This window comes from Ornithorhynchus anatinus, assembly GCF_004115215.2.
Source record: "Ornithorhynchus anatinus isolate Pmale09 chromosome Y5 unlocalized genomic scaffold, mOrnAna1.pri.v4 Super_Scaffold_Y5, whole genome shotgun sequence".
NCBI classification, from domain to species: Eukaryota; Metazoa; Chordata; class Mammalia; order Monotremata; family Ornithorhynchidae; genus Ornithorhynchus; species Ornithorhynchus anatinus.
Genome location: NW_024396670.1, coordinates 135,861 through 154,620, shown reverse-complemented (window position 1 = coordinate 154,620; position 18,760 = coordinate 135,861). Strand labels below are relative to the sequence as shown.

The 18,760-nt window shown below is 46.2% G+C and overlaps 1 protein-coding gene and 1 long non-coding RNA gene across 6 annotated transcripts in view; one reads left to right on the top strand and one right to left on the bottom strand.

Annotated features, from left to right (window-relative positions):
- The window catches only part of LOC114808725, a 72,071-nt gene extending 61,587 nt beyond the window's left edge, over positions 1-10,484 (top strand). For all 3 annotated transcript variants that reach the window (XR_003756517.2, XR_003756518.2, XR_003756520.2), the window contains one exon: positions 10,299-10,484. This is a non-coding gene — a long non-coding RNA (uncharacterized LOC114808725). The remainder of the gene's footprint in view (positions 1-10,298) is intronic.
- LOC114808723 (MAU2 chromatid cohesion factor homolog) overlaps positions 1-18,760 on the bottom strand; it is a gene marked incomplete at its 5' end in the record, with an annotated part of 72,365 nt that overhangs the window by 14,524 nt on the left and 39,081 nt on the right. For all 3 annotated transcript variants that reach the window (XR_003756516.2, XM_029056546.1, XM_029056547.1), the window contains 2 exon segments: positions 13,914-13,979; positions 15,096-15,173. Coding sequence is in view for 2 of the 3 variants with exons in the window: in XM_029056546.1 (XP_028912379.1) it covers positions 13,914-13,979; positions 15,096-15,173 (144 nt within the window).

The window sequence follows — 18,760 nt, the reverse complement described above, 5'->3', positions numbered from 1 at the left end:
CTCCACCATCTGTCTCTGCTAATGACCTAGCCACATATTTTACTAACAAAATTGAAATGATCAGGTGTGATCTCCCTAAAATCTACCTTCTCTTCTCCAGTGCCCACTCCTAATGGTCCCTCTGAGTACCTTTCTATTCTCCATCTACACCCACTCCCTTGGAAAACCCATGGTTTCAACTATCACTTCTACACAGATGTTACCCAAAATCTACATCTCCAGCCCTGATCTCTCTGTCGCTCTGCAATCCCACATTTCCTCCTGCCTTCAAGACATCTCAATTTGGATGTCCACCCGTCACCTCAAACTTAACAAATGAGAAGCAGCGTGGCTCGGTGGAAAGAGCCTGGGCTTCGGAGTCAGAGGTCATGAGTTCGACTCCCGGCTCTGCCACTTGTCAGCTGTGTGACTGTGAGCAAGTCACTTCACTTCTCTGTGCCTCAGTTACCTCATCTGTAAAATGGGGATTAACTGTGAGCCTCACGTGGGACAACCTGATTACCCTATATCTACCCCAGCGCTTAGAGCAGTGCTCTGCACATAGTAAGCGCTTAACAAATATCAACATTATTACATGTCTACAATCAGAACTTTCCAGCCTCGTGTGTCCTCACCCTGATGTTCCCAGCACTATAGATGGCACCACTAAGCCTATAACCTTGGCGTTATCCTTGGCTCCTCTCTCTCATTCAACCCCCATATTCAATTCATCACTAAATCAAGTTGGTTCGACCTTCACAACTTCACTAAAACCCACCTTTTCCTCTCCATCCAAACTGCTTCCATATTAATCCAATCAATTACCTTATCCCGCCTCGATTATTTTATCAGCTTCCTTGCTGACCTCCCAGCCTCCTGTCTCTTCACACTGCAGTCCATACTTCACTCTCCTGTCCAGATCATTTTTCTACAGAAACATTCCGGCCATTTTTCCCCTCTCTTCAAGAACCCTCAGGGGTTGCCAACTACCTTCGCATCAAACAGAAACTCCTCCCCATTGGCTTTAAAACACTCAACCTCCTTATCTCCTCTTACTTCACCTCGTTACTCTCCTCTATAACCCAGCCCGCATACTTGGCCCCTGTAATGCTAACCTTCTCACTGTACCTCGATCTCACTGCTGACCTCTCGCCCACATCCTGCCACTGGTCTGGAATGCCCTCCCTCTTCATATCCAACAGGCAAGTGCTCTCCCCGCCCTTCAAAGATTTAATGAAGGCACATCTCCTCCAAGAGGACTTCCCTGACTTAAGCCCTCTCTTACTTTTCTTCAACTCGCTTCTGCATCGCCCTAACTTGCTCCCTTTATTTATCTCCCCACCCTCCGCCAAACTCACAGCACTTACACACGTCTGGAATGTATTTATTTACACAATATCTGCCTCCCCCACTAGACTGCAATTTCGCTGCAGATAGGGAAAGTGTCTGTTCATCGTTATATTGCTCTCTCTCATAATAAGAATAATAATAATGGTATTTGTTAAGTGCTTACTGTGTGCCAGGCACCATACTAAACACTGGGGTGGATACAAGCAAATCGGGTTGGACACAATCTCTTGTCCCACATGGAACTCACAGTCTCAATCCCCATTTTACAGATGAGGTAAATGAGGCCCAGAAAAGTGAAGTGATTTGCCCAAGGTCACACAGCAGACAAGTAGAAGCCTCCTACGCTCCTATGCTCGAGCTGCTGAGCGCTGCTGGCGAAAGTCCAAGCACCAAGCCGACCTCACACACTTCAAATTTATCCTTTCCTGCCTTAACTCTGCCCTCTCCTCCGCCAGGCAAAGCTTCTTCTCCTCCCTCATCGACACCCATGCCCGTCACCCCCGCCGATTGTTCCGGACCTTTAACTCTCTCCTTAGGCCCCCTGTTCCTCCCCCTCCCCCATCTCTCACCCCTAATGATCTGGCCACCTATTTCCTCACGAAAATCAACACGATCAGGTCTGAGCTCCCCAAAGTCACCCCTCCGCCTCTCCCCTCCCCCCCAACAACCCCCTCCCCTACCTTCCCATCCTTCCCTGCAGTATCCTCAGAGGAGATCTCCTCCCTCCTCGCAAGTGCCACCCCCTCCACCTGCGCCTCGGACCCCATTCCCTCTCACCTTCTTAAAACCATCGCCCCTGCCCTCCTCCCTTCCTTAACTTCTATTTTTAACCACTCAATCTCCAAGGGCTCCTTCCCCTCTGCCTTCAAACACGCCCACGTCTCCCCCATCCTAAAAAAACCCGCTCTTGACCCCACTTCCCCCTCCAGTTATCGTCCTATCTCCCTACTACCCTTCCTTTCCAAAATCTTAGAACGAGTCGTCTACAATCGATGCCTAGAATTCCTTAACTCCCATTCTCTCCTAGACCCCCTCCAATCTGGCTTCCGTCCCCTCCACTCTACCGAGACTGCTCTCTCTAAGGTCACCCATGACCTCCTTCTTGCCAAATCCAATGGCTCCTACTCCATTCTGATCCTCCTTGACCTCTCTGCTGCCTTTGACACTGTCGACCATCCCCTCCTCCTCCGTACCTTATCTCACCTTGGCTTCACGGACTCTGTCCTCTCCTGGTTCTCCTCTTACCTCTCTGGCCGATCATTCTCGGTCTCCTACGCTGGAGCCTCCTCCCCCTCCCATCCTTTAACTGTTTGAGTTCCTCAAGGGTCAGTTCTTGGCCCTCTTCTGTTCTCCATTTACACTCACTCCCTCGGTGAACTCATCCGCTCTCACGGCTTTGACTACCATCTCTACGCAGATGACACGCAGATCTACATCTCCGCCCCTGTCCTCTCCCCCTCCCTTCAGGCTCGCATCTCCTCCTGCCTCCGGGACGTCTCCACCTGGATGTCGGCCCGCCACCTAAAACTCAACATGAGCAAGACTGAGCTCCTCATCTTCCCTCCCAAACCCGGTCCTCTCCCAGACTTCTCTATTACTGTGGATGGCACGACCATCCTTCCCGTCCCGCAGGCCCGCAATCTCGGTGTCATCCTTGACTCGTCCCTCTCGTTCACCCCACACATCCTATCCGTTACCAAGACCTGCCGGTTTCACCTCTACAATATCGCCAAGATCCGCCATTTCCTCTCTACCCAAACGGCTACCTTACTATTACGGGCTCTCGTTATATCCCGGCTAGACTACTGTGTCAGCCTTCTCTCTGACCTCCCTTCCTCCTCTCTCGCCCCGCTCCGGTCTATTCTTCACTCCGCTGCCCGGCTCATCTTCCTGCAGAAACGATCTGGGCATGTCACTCCACTTCTTAAACAACTCCAGTGGTTGCCTATCGACCTCCGCTCCAAACAAAAACTCCTCACTCTAGGCTTCAAGGCTCTCCATCACCTTGCCCCTTCCTACCTCTCCTCCCTTCTCTCTTTCTACCACCCACCCCGCACGCTCCGCTCCTCTGCCGCCCACCTCCTCGCCGTCCCTCGGTCTCGCCTATCCCGCCGTCGACCCCTGGGTCACGTCCTCCCGCGGTCCTGTAACGCCCTCCCTCCTCACCTCCGCCAAACTGATTCTCTTTCCCTCTTCAAAACCTTACTTTAAAATCACATCCTCCAAGAGGCCTTCCCAGACTGAGCTCCTCTTCCCCCTCTACTCCCTCTGCCATCCCCCCTTTACCTCTCCGCAGCTAAAGCCTCATTTTCCCCTTTTCCCTCTGCTCCTCCACCTCTCCCTTCCCATCCCCACAGCACTGTACCCGTCCGCTCAACTGTATATATTTTCGTTACCCTATTTATTTTGTTAATGAATTGTACATCGCCTTGATTCTATTTAGTTGCCATTGTTTTTATGAGATGTTCTTCCCCTTGACGCTGTTTAGTGCCATTGTTCTTGTCTGTCCGTCTCCCCCGATTAGACTGTAAGCCCGTCAAACGGCAGGGACTGTCTCTATCTGTTGCCGACTTGTTCATCCCAAGCGCTTAGTACAGTGCTCTGCACATAGTAGGCGCTCAATAAATACTATTGAATGAATGAATGAATGAAGTAGAAGACCTGGGATTAGAACCCATAACCCTGTGACTCCCAAGTGCACAGAGAAAGTACAGTAAATACAACTCACTGACATATATGAAAGGAAAGAACCGATTTTAGAAATGAAGTGAAGGCTGAAGCAACAGGATTTAGTGACAGATTGAGCATGTGGGTCGAATGAGAGAGAACAGTTGAGGACAACTCCAAAGTTACTGGTTTGTGAGTCAGGGAGGAGGGTGGTGCTGTCTACAGTGATGGGAAAGTCTATGGGAAGGAGCGGATTTGGGGGAGAAGATAAGAAGCGCTGTTGTCTACATGTCAAATTTGCGGTGTCAGCGGGACATCCATGAAGAGGTGTCTTGTAGTAGGAGGAAATGGGAAATTGCAGAGAAGGAGAGAGATTGGGGCTGGAGATGTAGATTTGGGAATCATCCACGTATGGATGGTAGTTGAAGCCATGGGAGCAAATGAGTTCTCCAAGGGAGTGGGTACAGAAAGAAGGGGACCCAGAACTGAACCTCGAGGCACTCCCATAGTTTTGGGCAGGAGGCACAGAAGGACCCTGTGGAAGAGACTGAGAATGAGCAGCCAGACAGATTGACCTTTCGATTTGGGAAGGAGATGACTGGTGACCTGTGAGACAACAGTTTCTATGGAGTGAAGGTGAAAGAAACCAGAGTAAAGGAGGTCAAGCAGAGAATTGGAGAAGCACTCAAGGAGTTTAGAGGGGATTCATTCATTCATTCGTTCATTCATTCATTCATTCATATTTATTGAGTGCTTATTGTATGCAGAGCACTGTACTGTGCATTTGGAAGAGTACAATACAACAATAAATGGATACATTCCCTGCCCAAACTACGTTTACAGTCTGGAGGGATGGTGAGAGGGAGATGGAGCGTTAAACTGGAAGGAGCTGTGGGGTAAAGGGATGATTTTTTCAGGATAGGGGAGACATGAGCATGTTCGAAAGCAGTGGGAAAAAAAGGTTGGGAGAGCAAACAGTTGAAGATGGTGGTCAGGGTGGGAAGAAGAGAGGGTACAAGTGCTTTGATAACGGGTAAAGGGATGGGGTCAGTTGCAGAGATGGAGGGGTGGATTTTGAGAAAAGGTACGAGATGTCCACTAGAGATACTGTCGGGAAAGATGGTTGGGTTGAAGAAAGGGCAGGGGAAGAGAGAGACTGAAGGAGAACAGGAGAGATTTGGGGGAGATCATGCCGGATGGTTTCAATTTTCTCAATAACATAAGTGGCCAGGTTCTTAGGGGGAAGGGAAGGGAGAGGTTGGGGGGCAGGGGGTTTGACAAAGGGGACCATTTCCATGAAAAGGAGGGTGTGGAAGCCGGATTGTAGGAGCTCAAGTAGAGAGTTGGAGGAGAGAAAGTGGAGGCAGCAACTGGCCTTTCCATGTCCTCTCAGTTCCCTCCCTCCCTCCTTTCAATAGTATTTATTGAGCGCTTACTATGTGCAGAGCACTGTACTAAGCGCTTGGGATGAACAAGTTGGCAACAGACAGAGACAGTCCCTGCTGTTTGACGGGCTTACAGTCTAATCAGGGGAGATGGACAGACAAGAACAATGGCAATAAATAGAGTCGAGGGGAAGAACATCTCGTAAAAACAATGGCAACTAAATAGAATCAAGGCGATGTACAATTCATTAACAAAATAAATAGGGTAATGAAAATATATACAGTTGAGCGGACGAGTACAGTGCTGTGGGGATGGGAAGGGAGAGGTGGAGGAGCAGAGGGAAAAGGGGAAAAAGGGGGTTTAGCTGCGGAGAGGTAAAGGGGGGGTGGTAGAGGGAGTAGAGGAGCTCAGTCTGGGAAGGCCTCTTGGAGGAGGTGAGTTTTAAGTAGGGTTTTGAAGAGGGGAAGAGAATCAGTTTGGCGGAGGTGAGGAGGGAGGGCGTTCCAGGAGCGCGGGAGGTCAAAAAGCGGGTTTTTTTAGGATGGGGGAGATGTAGACATGTTCAGGGTGACACAAATGAGAGTGGAAGACAAGGTAAAAAAGGCTTCATCAAGGTATGCCTCTTGGAGGAAAAGTGCCTTAAGGTAGGGGAATTCATATATCTATCAGATAAGAAGTGGGAGGGCATTCCAGGCCAAAGCTAGGATGTGAGTAAGACAGACGAGGTTGGCAGCAAGACAGACGATGTCGAGATATAGTGAGAAGATGAGCAGTAGAGGAGAGAAGAGTGTAGGCTGGGTTGTAGTAGGAAAGTAGAGAAGCAAGGTACAAGGGTTCAAGGTGACTGAGTGCTCTAAACTAGTCTGAACATTTTGGTGAAAAATGACCTAGACAGCAGAGTGATGTATGGACTAGAGTGAGGAGAAACAGGAGGCAGAGAGGTCAGCAAAGAGGCTGATATACTAGTCAAGACTGGATAGGATAAGTGCTTGGATTATTATTAATAATATTGATACTGATAATAATGTTGGTATTTGTTGAGCGCTTACTATGTGCAAAGAACTATTCTAAGCGCTGGGGTAGATCAGGATAATCAGACTGTCCCACGAGAGGCTCATAGTCGTAATCACCATTTTACAGATGAGGTAACTGATGCACAAAGAAGTTACACAGATGATAAGTGGCCAAGCTGGGATTCGAACCCATGACCTCTGACTTCCAAGCCAGGGCTCTTTCCACTGAGCCACGCTGATTCCCACTAATGTGGTAGCTAATGTGCTAATGTGGTAGCACTATGGATGGAGAGGAGAGAGAGGATTTCACTGATGCTGTGAAGGTCAAACTGACAGTATTTCGTGATGGACTGAATATCTGTGTTGAAGGAGAATGCCAAGGTTACAGGTCTGTGAAACAGGAATGATAGTGGTGTCATCTACACTGATGGGAAAGTCAGAGGAAGAACACGGTTTCAGGGGAAGATAAGGTTCTTTTAGACAAGTTAGACTGATGTGATATCCAAACAGAATTATCTGAAAGACAGGAGAAATTGCAAGATTGGGAGAGAGAGGGAGAGAGGGAGAGAGAGAGATTAGGGCTGGAGATGTAGATTTGGGAATGATCCACACAAAGGTGGTAGTTAAAGCCATATGAGTGAAGCAGGATGGCCTAATGGAAAGAGCGTGAGCCTGGAAGTCAGAGGTTTTAATCCTGGCTCTGACACTTTTCTTCTGTGAGACCTTGTGCAAACCATTTAACTTTTCTGCGCCTCAATAGCCACATGTGCAAAATGGGGATTTAGACTGTGAGCATTATAATCATTCATTCATTAGTATTTATTGAGTGCTTACTATGTGCAGAGCACTGTACTAAGCACTTGGAATGTACAAGTCGGCAAAAGATACAGTCCCTGCCCTTTGACGGGCTTACAGTCTAATCGGGGGAGACAGGCAGACAAGAACAATGGCAATAAATAGAGTCAAGGGGAAGAACATCTCATAAAAACAATGGCAACTAAATAGAATCAGGGTGATGTACATCTCATTAAACAAAATAAACAAAATAAATAGGGTGATAAAGTTATATATAGTCGAGCGGACAAGGACAGTGTTGAGGGGGTGGGACGGGAGAGGGGGAGGAGGAGAGGGAAAGGGGGCAGAAGAGGGTTTAGCTGCGGAGAGGTGAAGGGGGGTAGAGGGAGCAGAGGGAAAAAGGGGGGAGCTCAGTCTGGGAAGGCCTCTTGGAGGAGGTAGGTTTTAAGTAGGGATTTGAAGAGGCAAAGATAATTAGATTGTCTGAGGTGAGGAGGGAGGGAATTCCAGGACCGTGAGAGGACGTGGCCCGGGGGTCGACAGCGGGATAGGCGAGACCGAGGGACGGTGAGGAGGTGGGCGGCAGAGGAGCGGAGCGTGCGGGGTGGGCAATAGAAAGAGAGAAGGGAGGAGAGGTAGGAAGGGGCAAGGTGATGGTGAGCGGAGGTTGATAGGCAACCACTAGAGGTGTTTAAGAAGGGGAGTGACATGCCCAGATAGTTTCTGCAGGAAGATAAGCCGGGCAGCGGAGTGAAGAATAGACTGGAGCGGGGCAAGAGAGGAGGAAGGGAGATCAGAGAGAAGGCTGACACAGTAGTCTAGTCGGGATATAACAAGAGCCCGTAGCAGTAAGGTAGCCGTTTGGGTGGAGAGGAAAGGGCGGATCTTGGCGATATTAATAATGTTGGTATTTGTTAAGAGCTTACTATGTGCCGAGCACTGTTCTAAGCGCTGGGGTAGACATAGGGGAATCAGGTTGTCCCACGTGGAGCTCACAGTCTTAATCCCCATTTTACAGATGAGGGAACTGAGGCACAGAGAAGTTAAGTGACTTGCCCACAGTCACGCAGCCGACAAGTGGCAGAGCTGGGATTCGAACTCATGAGCCCTGACTCCAAAACCCATGCTCTTTCCACTGAGCCACGCTGCCTCCCTCCGATAGCCCTATCCCAGTCCTTCTCTCACAGCATCCATCCAGCCCTCCAACACCCTAACCAAACCTGCCCCATAACAGTTCACCACCATCCAAACCCTCCCCACACCCATGCTGTCCTCCTTCCCAACCCTCTCCTCCTTCTCTAATGAAGCCCCATTATCCACCCACCTACCACACAAAGACCTCCATTTGGTAAATTCAGTTTATCCAAAACAGAATTCCTTATCTTCAAACAGACAATGGCCTCAAACTTAAAAAATCTAAAACAGAGCTCCTCATCTTCCCACCCAAACACTGCCCCCAACTGTAGATATAACTGCCATCCTCCCTGTCTCACTAACCTTGGTATTATCCTCAGTTAATCTCTCTCTCATGCAAATCATAACCAATCTGAAAATAAATCCTGTGAAGAAATCCTTCACAACCTCACAAGTGGTCCCCTTTTCCTCACCATCTAAACTACCTAGCTGATCCTAGCATTTTAATTGTCCTCCTTGGCTATCACAGTAAGCCTCCCTCGTTGATTTCCCTGCCTCCTACTTCTCCCCTCTGAGTCCATTCTTCATTCTGCTGCCTGGATCATTATGATCATTATCCATATCATCCCACTTCTCAGAAAGCTCCATTAGCTGCCCATCAATTTCCATATCACAGAGAAACTCCTTTCATTGGCTTTAGGCCACTCAATCAGCTCGCTCACTGACTGAATCATTCGATCATATTTATTGAGCACTTACTGTTCATTCAGTAGTATTTATTGAGCACTTACTATGTGCAGGGCACCATACTAAGCGCTTGGGAAAGTACAATAAAGAGTGATATTCCCTGCCCACAATGAGCTCACGGTCTAGAGAGGGGGAGGCAGACATCAATACAAAAAAATAAAGTTACAGATGTGTAAATAATGATGATTATTTTGCAGGTGAGGTAACTGAGTCACAGAGAAGTGAAGTGACTTACCCAAGGTCATTGAAGAGATAAGTGCAGAACTGGGATTAGAACCCAGATCCTTCTGACTCCCAGACCCATGCTCTATCCACTAGGCCATCCTAGTTCTCAAGGGTTTAAAGAGCATAGTTTCAATTTGTCCAATTTCTCCTCAGTTCTAGTTTGGAAGGTTTTACTAAGAGAAAGAAAATGGTGGTACTGTCTACAGTGATAGGAAAGTTGATGGAGGATAGGGTTGGGTAGGGTTCAATCAATCTGTCGTATTAGGAGAAGCAGCATGGCTCAGTGGAAAGAACCCGGGCTTGGGAGTAAGAGGTCATGGGTTCTAATCCGGACTCCGCCACTTGTCAGCTGTGTAACTTTGGGCAAGTCACTTCACTTCTCTGGGCCTCAGTTACCTCATCTGTAAAATGGGGATTCAGACTGTGAGCCCCTCATGGGACAGGGAATATGTCCAACCCAACCTGCTTGTATCCGCCCCAGCACTTAGTACAGTGCTTGGCACATAGTTAAGCACTTAACAAATGCTATAATAATTATTATTATTATTTATTGAGCATTTACTGCAGGCAGAGCACTGTATTAAGAGCTTGGGAGAATAGAGAACAACAGAATCCAAACCATGATCCTAACCATAATGACCTTACAACCTGTAGGACATGTTTACAGTCTAAAGGATATGAGGAGTTTGGTTTTGTTCACGCTAAGTTTGAAGTGGCATTTGAGAGGCCCAAATAGAGATGTCCTGCAGGTAGGAGGAAATTTGAGACTGCAGGGAAGAAGAGAGATCAGAGGTGTAGATACAGATTTGGGAATAATCTGCATAGGGATGATATTTGAAGCCATGGGAACAAATGAGTTCTCCAACGAACTGGGTGTAGGTGGAGAATATAAAGAGACCCAGAACATAGCGCAGAAGGACAACTCCATTGACAGTGGAACTGCAAAAGGTAAGTATGACTCTCCAGCACACTCTTAAAAGACACTCTTCACTATCTTTCTAGGTGCCGAACACATTCCTATCCGGGGAAGATCAACAGAAGATAATCAGCTCTTACACAGCCAACATGGGATTCATAATATGCGATGGAGGAAGAAGAGGATATCTTGTTTTTATGCGTGAGAAAAGAAAGACTCAGAATACAGAACTTGTCCAAGATCACACAAAAAGCCTGTGGAGGAACTGGAATTAGAGTAGCAGTGTAGCTTAGTGGAAAAAGCATGGAACTAGGAGTCAGTGGGTGTAACCCCAGCTCTGCTGCTTATCTTCTTCTGGGCTTAGAACCCAGGTCCTTCTATATTAATAATATTAATATATAATAATAAATTAATTATACAACTATAATGTATTAATATATTGTTATAATATTGATGTTATGTTAATAATGGTAATTGATTGATAATCCCAAAGATGTGGGCTTCTGAAACGCAGGGGATGGTGGTGGTGTCTACAATGAATAGGAAAGAGAAGGAGAAGACAAGAGTTTGGGAGGGAAGATGAGATCTGTTTTGGACAAGTTAAGTTTGAGGTGTCAATGGCACAAACAAGTAGAGAGATCCTTAATCAATCAATCAATCTATAAATCAATGGTATTTGTTAAGAGGCAGCATGGCTCAGTGGAAAGAGCCGAGGCTTGGGAGTCAGAGGCCATGTGTTCGACTCCCAGCTCTGCCACTCGTCAGCTGTGTGACTGTGGGCAAGTCACTTAACTTCTCTGTGCCTCAGTTACCTCATCTGTAAAAGGTAACTGCTGGAGAAGCAGCGTGGCTCAGTGGAAAGAGCACGGGCTTTGGAGTCAGGGCTCATGAGTTTGAATCCCAGCTCTGCCACTTGTCGGCCGTGTGACTGTGGGCAAGTCACTTAACTTCTCTGGGCCTCAGTTCCCTCATCTGTAAAATGGGGATTAAGACTGTGAGCCCCACGTGGGACAACCTGATTTCCCTATGTCTACCCCAGCGCTTAGAACAGTGCTCGGAACATAGTAAGCGCTTAACAAATACCAACATTATTATTATTATTATTATTATTATTAAAATGGGGATTAACTGTGAGCCTCACGTGGGACAACCTGATTACCCGTATCTACCGCAGCGCTTAGAACAGTGCTCTGCACATAGTAAGCACTTAACAAATGCCAACATTATTATTACAATTATTGCCTTTCTTTGAAACCTACACAGTAAACTCCTACCATCTACTCCTATTATTCTACCTAATTATTCACTACTCTCCGGTCCCACCTCCAACTTTCTGAGGGTTTCTTTCTTCCTTCCTCTTTCTGGACTACACAACCAGCGTTCCTGTCTCACAAGCCCACAACCTTGGGGTCATCCTTGACTCTACTCTCTCATTCATCCCACCCATCGAATCCGTCACCAAATCCTGCTGGTCTCACCTTCACATCATCAAGCTCCACCCTCCTCTCCAACCAAACCACGATCACATTCATGTAATCACTCATCCTTTCCCATCATCCTCCTTTCTGACCTCCCCACCTCCTGCCTCTCTCCACTCCAGTCCATACTTCATTCTGCTGTCTGGATTATCTTTCTTCAGAAACATTCAGGGCATGTCACCCCCCTCCTCAAAAATCTCCATTGGTTGCCTGTCAATCTCCTTACCAAATACAAAACCCTCACAGTTGGCTTCAAAGCTCTCCTTCACCTTGCTCTCTTCTACATCAACCCCCCCTCTCCTTCTGCATCCCAGCCTGCACACTCTACTCCTCTCGTTCTTACCTTGAAGGCTGAAAATGAGGGCATGCATATTTAGCATGGTAGCAGTTTGGATGAAGAGGAAAGAGTGGATTCTAGAGATGCTGTGAAGGTAACCTGATAGGATTTCATGACTGTTTGAGTGTGTGAGCTGGATGAGAGAGATGTCAAGGATAATGTCAAGCTTATGTTTAAGAAGACATTAAGAAGTTACGACCTTAAGGCAGAATGCAAGGCTGCAGAGGAGAGAGGTCATCCCATCCCTGTCCTTTCAACCCACTGGCCCAAATCCCCATCTGCCTGCTTTTCACCCAGCATTAACTTCATTCCTCTCCTCCCCGAGTTTTGTGCTTCCCATGTTCTCTGAGAACCTCAGCCAGGGCAGCCTGTAATGATGATGATTAAGCATTTGTTAAGCACTTACGATGTGCAAAGCACTTTTCTAAGCGCTGGGGAGGATACAAGGTGTTCAGATTAGTACAGTGCTTTGCCCACAGTAAGCACTCAATAAATTCAACTGAATAAATGAATGAGTGAAAGAGGGGGCAAATTGGGTATGGAGGCTAAGTTGGGTATAGTGAGTTGAGAGAGCTGGATGGGGTTGAGAGATCGGAGGCTTCTGTGGGGGGAATAGCACAGATTTACAGGGAGGAGGCTTAAGGGAGAGGAGGCAAGTGAGCAGGTTATGGATAGAGAGAGGGATTTCTGAGTTGGTGAGATTAGAGATTGTGCAGTGGTTAGAGATGATGAGATCGAGTGTGTGTCCATGTTGGTGAACGGGGGGCTGGGGATGGAGAAGGAGATTGGCGGAGCTGAGGAGTGGTAGAAGGTGGGCGGCAGAGGGGTCTTCAGGAACATCTACAAGGATATTGAAATCCCCAAGGATCAAAGTGGCAATGAAGAAAGAGAGAAGGAATGTGAAAAAGGGTGAGAAAGGGATCAAAACTGTTAAAGAAGTTGGGAGACTGAGATGGACTGCAGCCTGCATAGACTGCCCATCCCCCGTATATCGATAATAACGGAATACCGAAGAAAGAGGTGGATAGGTCCAGGTTGATAGTTTATTTAGAGTGGAACGCGGAGGGGCTTACCCACAGGACAGTCTGTGGCGGCCAGCGGACTTGGAGAGATCGCACCGCACCCTCCCCCCGCATGCACTGCTTAATATCCCCTCTGGTGTGCCAAGAACAAAGGGGGCCCTGTATGGGTGGAGGGGAGGGAGGCATCGGCCACCTGGCTCTATGTTCCCTTCCAGATATCTCTGGAGCCCCAAGATTAGCGAGGCAGTATGTCCTAGGCGGTCATTCACCGTACGGTCTTGTTGCTGCTGTGGGGCCTCCTTCCTCCGGCAGGTCCGTCTTCCTCCCACCCGGGGTTGGCAGTGTGCCGGCGCTGTGCAATTAACGAGGCAGGATGGAGCGGGGGTCGGCCTTGACTGTGCTAGCCCAAATGTTTCCCAGAGTCTTACCATACACTCTACCCCTCTGTGACCTTAAGTCACCTAACTTCCCTGTACCTCAGTCACCTCAACTGTAAAATGGGGGTTTTACAAGGACATGGACTGTGGGACATGAACTGTGCCCAACCTGATTAGGTTGTATCTATCCCAGAAAAGAAAAACAGTGCCTGGCACATAATAAGCACTTAAGTGTTACCAATAAAACAAATTTAAAAAAGAGGACAAAGAACACAGGGAAAGACATAAAGTACAGAGTAAGCATTAATAATTTCCAAGATTAATACCAATGGAAGAAACACTGAATAACAATCTGTTGTTGCTAGGCTGCTCTTAGGGGTAATTCCATTCCAAGGTTAGTCGAGTGTTCAGACCATTCAAAACTTCTAAAAATTACAAGATGCCTCCAATTCTTCTTAATAGTTGGGAAGATGTGATGGACTCTTACCTGTAATGCAGTAGTGAACTGAGCCTCTGCACTGTCCATGCAGTTCACAGAAATACAATACAGACCCTAGATAGGAAAGGAAAAGGAACAATTAACTGCTATTACTTCTTGGGATTCGGTGACAAGATATCTGCAAGCTGATAAGACTCAAGAAGCAACTCAAAATTTTTAGACGCAGAGATACGCGTCTGTGTCTAAGGAAATTTGGCAGTTTCCCATTTGCAAGATTTATCTCTGGGGTTTCAAATTATCGGCATTACTTAACCCAAATAGGTACATCAACAAAGAGGAGATTGATGGGTAAGGCAGAAATTTGGAGAAGTATCCTAACACAGAAGCTAGTCTTGGAACTCACCTCCTCCAATTCCAACACACTGGAGATTTTTATGAAACTAAAAAAGTAAAATATCTAAAGTATCTTCTGACATCTTGATTGAATCATGATAGCAGTGTAGCACTGGAACAGAAGGCACTGAGACAGCTAACCATATCTCACTTGCCTTTTAACTGAGTAGAGTTTACTTTAGAGGCTCTTTTAAATCCCATTACTTTGAAGATGGGCAATACATGGCCCATAAGGATACATTTCAGTTCATTTCAACTGATCTGAGTGGTAACTCATAACCTTTTCTGAATTTGTTGAGGTAGCTAGTTTCACGTATAGGAGCTGTAGTTTTTAGCCTAATCCGGAACCAGCAACTTCTGAAAATTGCTGTACTAAGACCTGAAAGGACAACTGAATGCATTAGTATTTGGCTTGGAGACCAGTATACACCTCTGACAGTGTAAGAAGTTACACTCTGGACTTTGAAACTCTGCTTGGCAAGTATATACAAATGATAATAATAATAATGTTGGTATTTGTTAAGCGCTTACTATGTGCCGAGCACTGTTCTAAGCGCTGGGGTAGACACAGGGGAATCAGGATGCCCCATGTGGGGCTCACAGTCTTAATCCCATTTTACAGATGAGGTAACTGAGGCACAGAGAAATTAAGTGACTTGCCCACAGTCACACAGCTGACAAGTGGCAGAGCTGGGATTCGAACTCATGACCTCTGACTCCAAAGCCCGTGCTCTTTCCACTGAGCCATGCTGCTTCAAAGATGACCCGTAGTGAAACTTGATATTAGGGGAATTTACTTTACACTTTAAACCCAGGTCACCAAACTTTTATACTTACTAATAGAGTGTGTAACTGGGCAGCATGATTGGAAAACAGCCGAGGAGACTGTTGGCACAGTTGACAGACTTGGGATATCTGTTTAGAGGAAAAGGAATTCAAATCCATTAAACATCTTGAAATGTTATCAAAACAGAATAGAATTAAAATAAACTGTTCATCAGAATTGACTTTTATTACATTTATTTCCAAAGAGGCCCAGGCTCACAAAGATGCTACTGCCCAAGAAAATACTGTAAAGTCTAGCCGCTACACCTTTCTACTAGAAAATGTAGAAAATAAATTTTTCCCTTACAGGAGCAGAAGGTAATTTGAAATCTGATGGTACTCGGAGGGATCAGAAAAAAGTTTATTTACACATATTTATGGGCAGTTTTGGAAACTTCCGGAGCTAGAAATCTAATCACTTCTCAGGATGCTCTTTTTAAAAGAATAGTATTTGTTTAAGTGCTTATTTTGTGCCCGGCACTGTACTAAGCACTGGGACTGTTACAAGTTTATCACTTTAGGCACAGTCCAGGTCCGGCATGCAGCTCATAGTCTGAATTCCCATTATACACACATGGTAACTGAGACCCAGAGAAGTGAAGTGACTTTCATTTATTCATTCAATTGTATTTATTGAGTGCTTACTGTGTGCAGAACACTATACTAAGAGCTTGGAAACTACAATTCAGCAATAAAGAGAAACAATCCCCAGAAAAGGGGAGACAGACATCAAAGAAAGTGAACAGGCATCAATATAAGTAAACAGGATTATTCATATGTACATATATACACAAGTGCTGTGGTGATGGGGAAGGGGGTAAAGCCAATGGAGCGAGTCAGAGAGACGCGGGCAGAAAGGGAGAGCTAAGGAAAAGTGCGGCTTAGTCTAAAAATATAGAATGCCTCACGAATTTGACTTGAATCTGACAAGTGATGGAGTCAGAATTTGAAAGATCCCAGGTTCTTCTGACTCCCAGGCCTGTGCTGAATCCACTAGATGAGGTTGCTTTCTTAAAGAAGGAAGATATTTTAAAAAGGATGGTAATCCCTCACCTGGTTTTATTAAGTGGAGGCCAGACACCTGTAGGGGAGTAACTGGGATATGAGGCAGAAGCTAGAAAAACGAGTTAAAAATCTTAAAGCCTGGAAGTGAAGAGTCAGACTCTGCCTGTTTCCAGAAAGGCTGAATTTCTGTATATAGCTTGCTAGGGGAAGTAGAGAAATGTTTCACGTGGAGTTCATATGACTCCAAATTTAAATTTAGGAAAAATGAAAGACTTAGATTTGTATATTTATCCCTGGATCTGGTTTCTGAATTCTCTTGAACATTACTTTTATTTTTCAACTTTTGAAGGCAAGTATAGATAAGATAAACAATTTATATACACTGAGAACCTGAACAGTCTAGAATTGACAAACTAACAAATTCAGAGAAACAGAAGCTCACCTGAAAGGGACCAAATACTTGGTATTCCCTCTACCTTAAATAACTACTTTGAGGGATGTGGAACTAGCTAGCTGAATCCCAAATATTCCCATGGCTCTTATAAATGTTAAACCTAGTGTTAAGTGATGAGGCAGCAAACTATCAGGGAACCTAAGGGATATTACCACAGAATCCTAAAAAATCCTCGCTGCAGTTAGAGAAAGCAATAGTGTGACCCAGGATGCTGATATCACTATTATGCACAGATACTCAGGTGTTAACTCAGCGATGAAAACCAGATATGCTTTCTTACTACTCCAAGGATTTTGAAAGCTTCAGGGACCTAAGAGTCATAAAGGAGCAAGTACTTCCACCCAAAAGCACAGAAGTCAAATCCCTGTACAACACTTGGATTATGAGAAAGGTTGTATCAATTTGGATGAGGCCACTTGGACAAAGGAATGGGGTGTCCTCGGAATAATCAAACAACTGTACTTACTGAACATTTTCTGTGTAAAATGCACTGTGATAAGTACTTGGGATAATTTAACATAGTTGTTGGACACATTCCCTGCCCACAAGAATTTTAACGTCTAGAGGGGAAGACAGACATTAACATAAATGAATCATGGGTAGCTACATAAGTGCTGTAGAACTGAGGGAGGGATCAATAAAGGGTGCAAATACTAGAGCAACGGTGAATCAGACGGGAGAGAGAGTAGAGAAAATGATCGCTCTGTCAGGGAAGACCTCTTGGAGAAGAACTGATTTTAATGAGGCTTTGAAGGAGGGAGAGTGATCTCCTGTCAAATATGAAAGGCGAGGGAGTTCCAGGCTAGAGGCAGGACTTAGGTGAAGGGGTCATTCATTCAACAGTATTTATTGAGTGCTTACTATGTGCAGAGCACTGTACTAAAGCACTTGGAGTGGAGAATTCAGCAACAGATAGAGATAATCCCTTCCCAGTAACAGGCTCACTGTCTAAACAAGGGAGACAGAGAGCAAAGCAAAACAGAACAAAAACAAAACAAGCAGTCTAGCACAGACATCATCAAAATAAATAGAATCATAGAGATACACACATCATTAACAAAATAAATAGGGTAAAAAATAATATATACAAATATGCACAGTGCTGAGGGGAGGGGAAGGGGGAAGAGCAGACGGCAAGAGAAGGGGGAATGGGGAGGGGAGGAGGAGCAGAGGAAAAGGGGGGAGTCAGTCTGGGAAGGCCTCCTGGAGGTGAGCTCTCAGTAGGGCTTTGAAAAGGGAAGAGAGTTAGTTTGGCGGACCTGAGGAGGGAGGGCATTCCAGGACAGCAGTAGGGCGTGGGCCAGGGGTCGACAGTGGGAACAGGTGCTAACAGGGGACCGTGAGGAGGTGAACAGCAGAGAAGTGGAGTGTACGGAGTGGGCAGTAGAAAGAGATAAGGGAGGTGAGGTAGGGAGGGGGCAAGGTGATGGAGAGCTTTGAAGACAACAGTAGGAATTTTTGTTTTGTGCGAAGGTTAACAGGCAAACACTGGAGGTTTTTGAGGATGGGAGTGACGTGCCCAGAGCGTTTCTGCAGGAAGACAATCCAGGCATCGGAGTGAAGAATAGACTGGAGTGGGGAGAGACAGGAGGAAGGGAGATCAGCAAGGAGGCTGACACAATTACCCAGTCAGGATATTATGAGAGATTTTACCAGCACAGGTAAGCAGTTTGGATGGAGAGGAAAGGGCAGATCTTGAGAAGCAGCGTGGCTCAGTGGAAAGAGCACGGGCTTTGGAGTCAGGGCTCATGAGTTCGAATCCCAGCTCTGCCACTTGTCGGCTGTGTGACTGTGGGCAAGTCACTTAACTTCTCTGTGCCTCAGTTCCCTCATCTGTAAAATGGGGATTAAGACTGTGAGCCCCACGTGGGACAACCTGATTCTCCTATGTCTACCCCAGCGCTTAGAACAGTGCTCGGCACATAGTAAGCGCTTAACAAATACCAACATTATTATTATTATTAGATCTTGGTGATATTGTGTAGATGAGACTGGCAGTTGTTGGTGATGGATTGGATGTGAAAGGTGAGCGAGTTTCAGGCCAGAGGCAGGATTTAGGTGAAGGGTTTATTCATTCAACAGTATTTATTGAGACCGGCAGGTGTTGGTGACCGGTTGGATGTGTGGGGTGAATGAGAAAGCAGAATCAAGGATGACACCAAGGTGGCAGGCCTGTGAGACAGAAAGGATTCCTGCTTAGAATTCCTTAACTCTCATT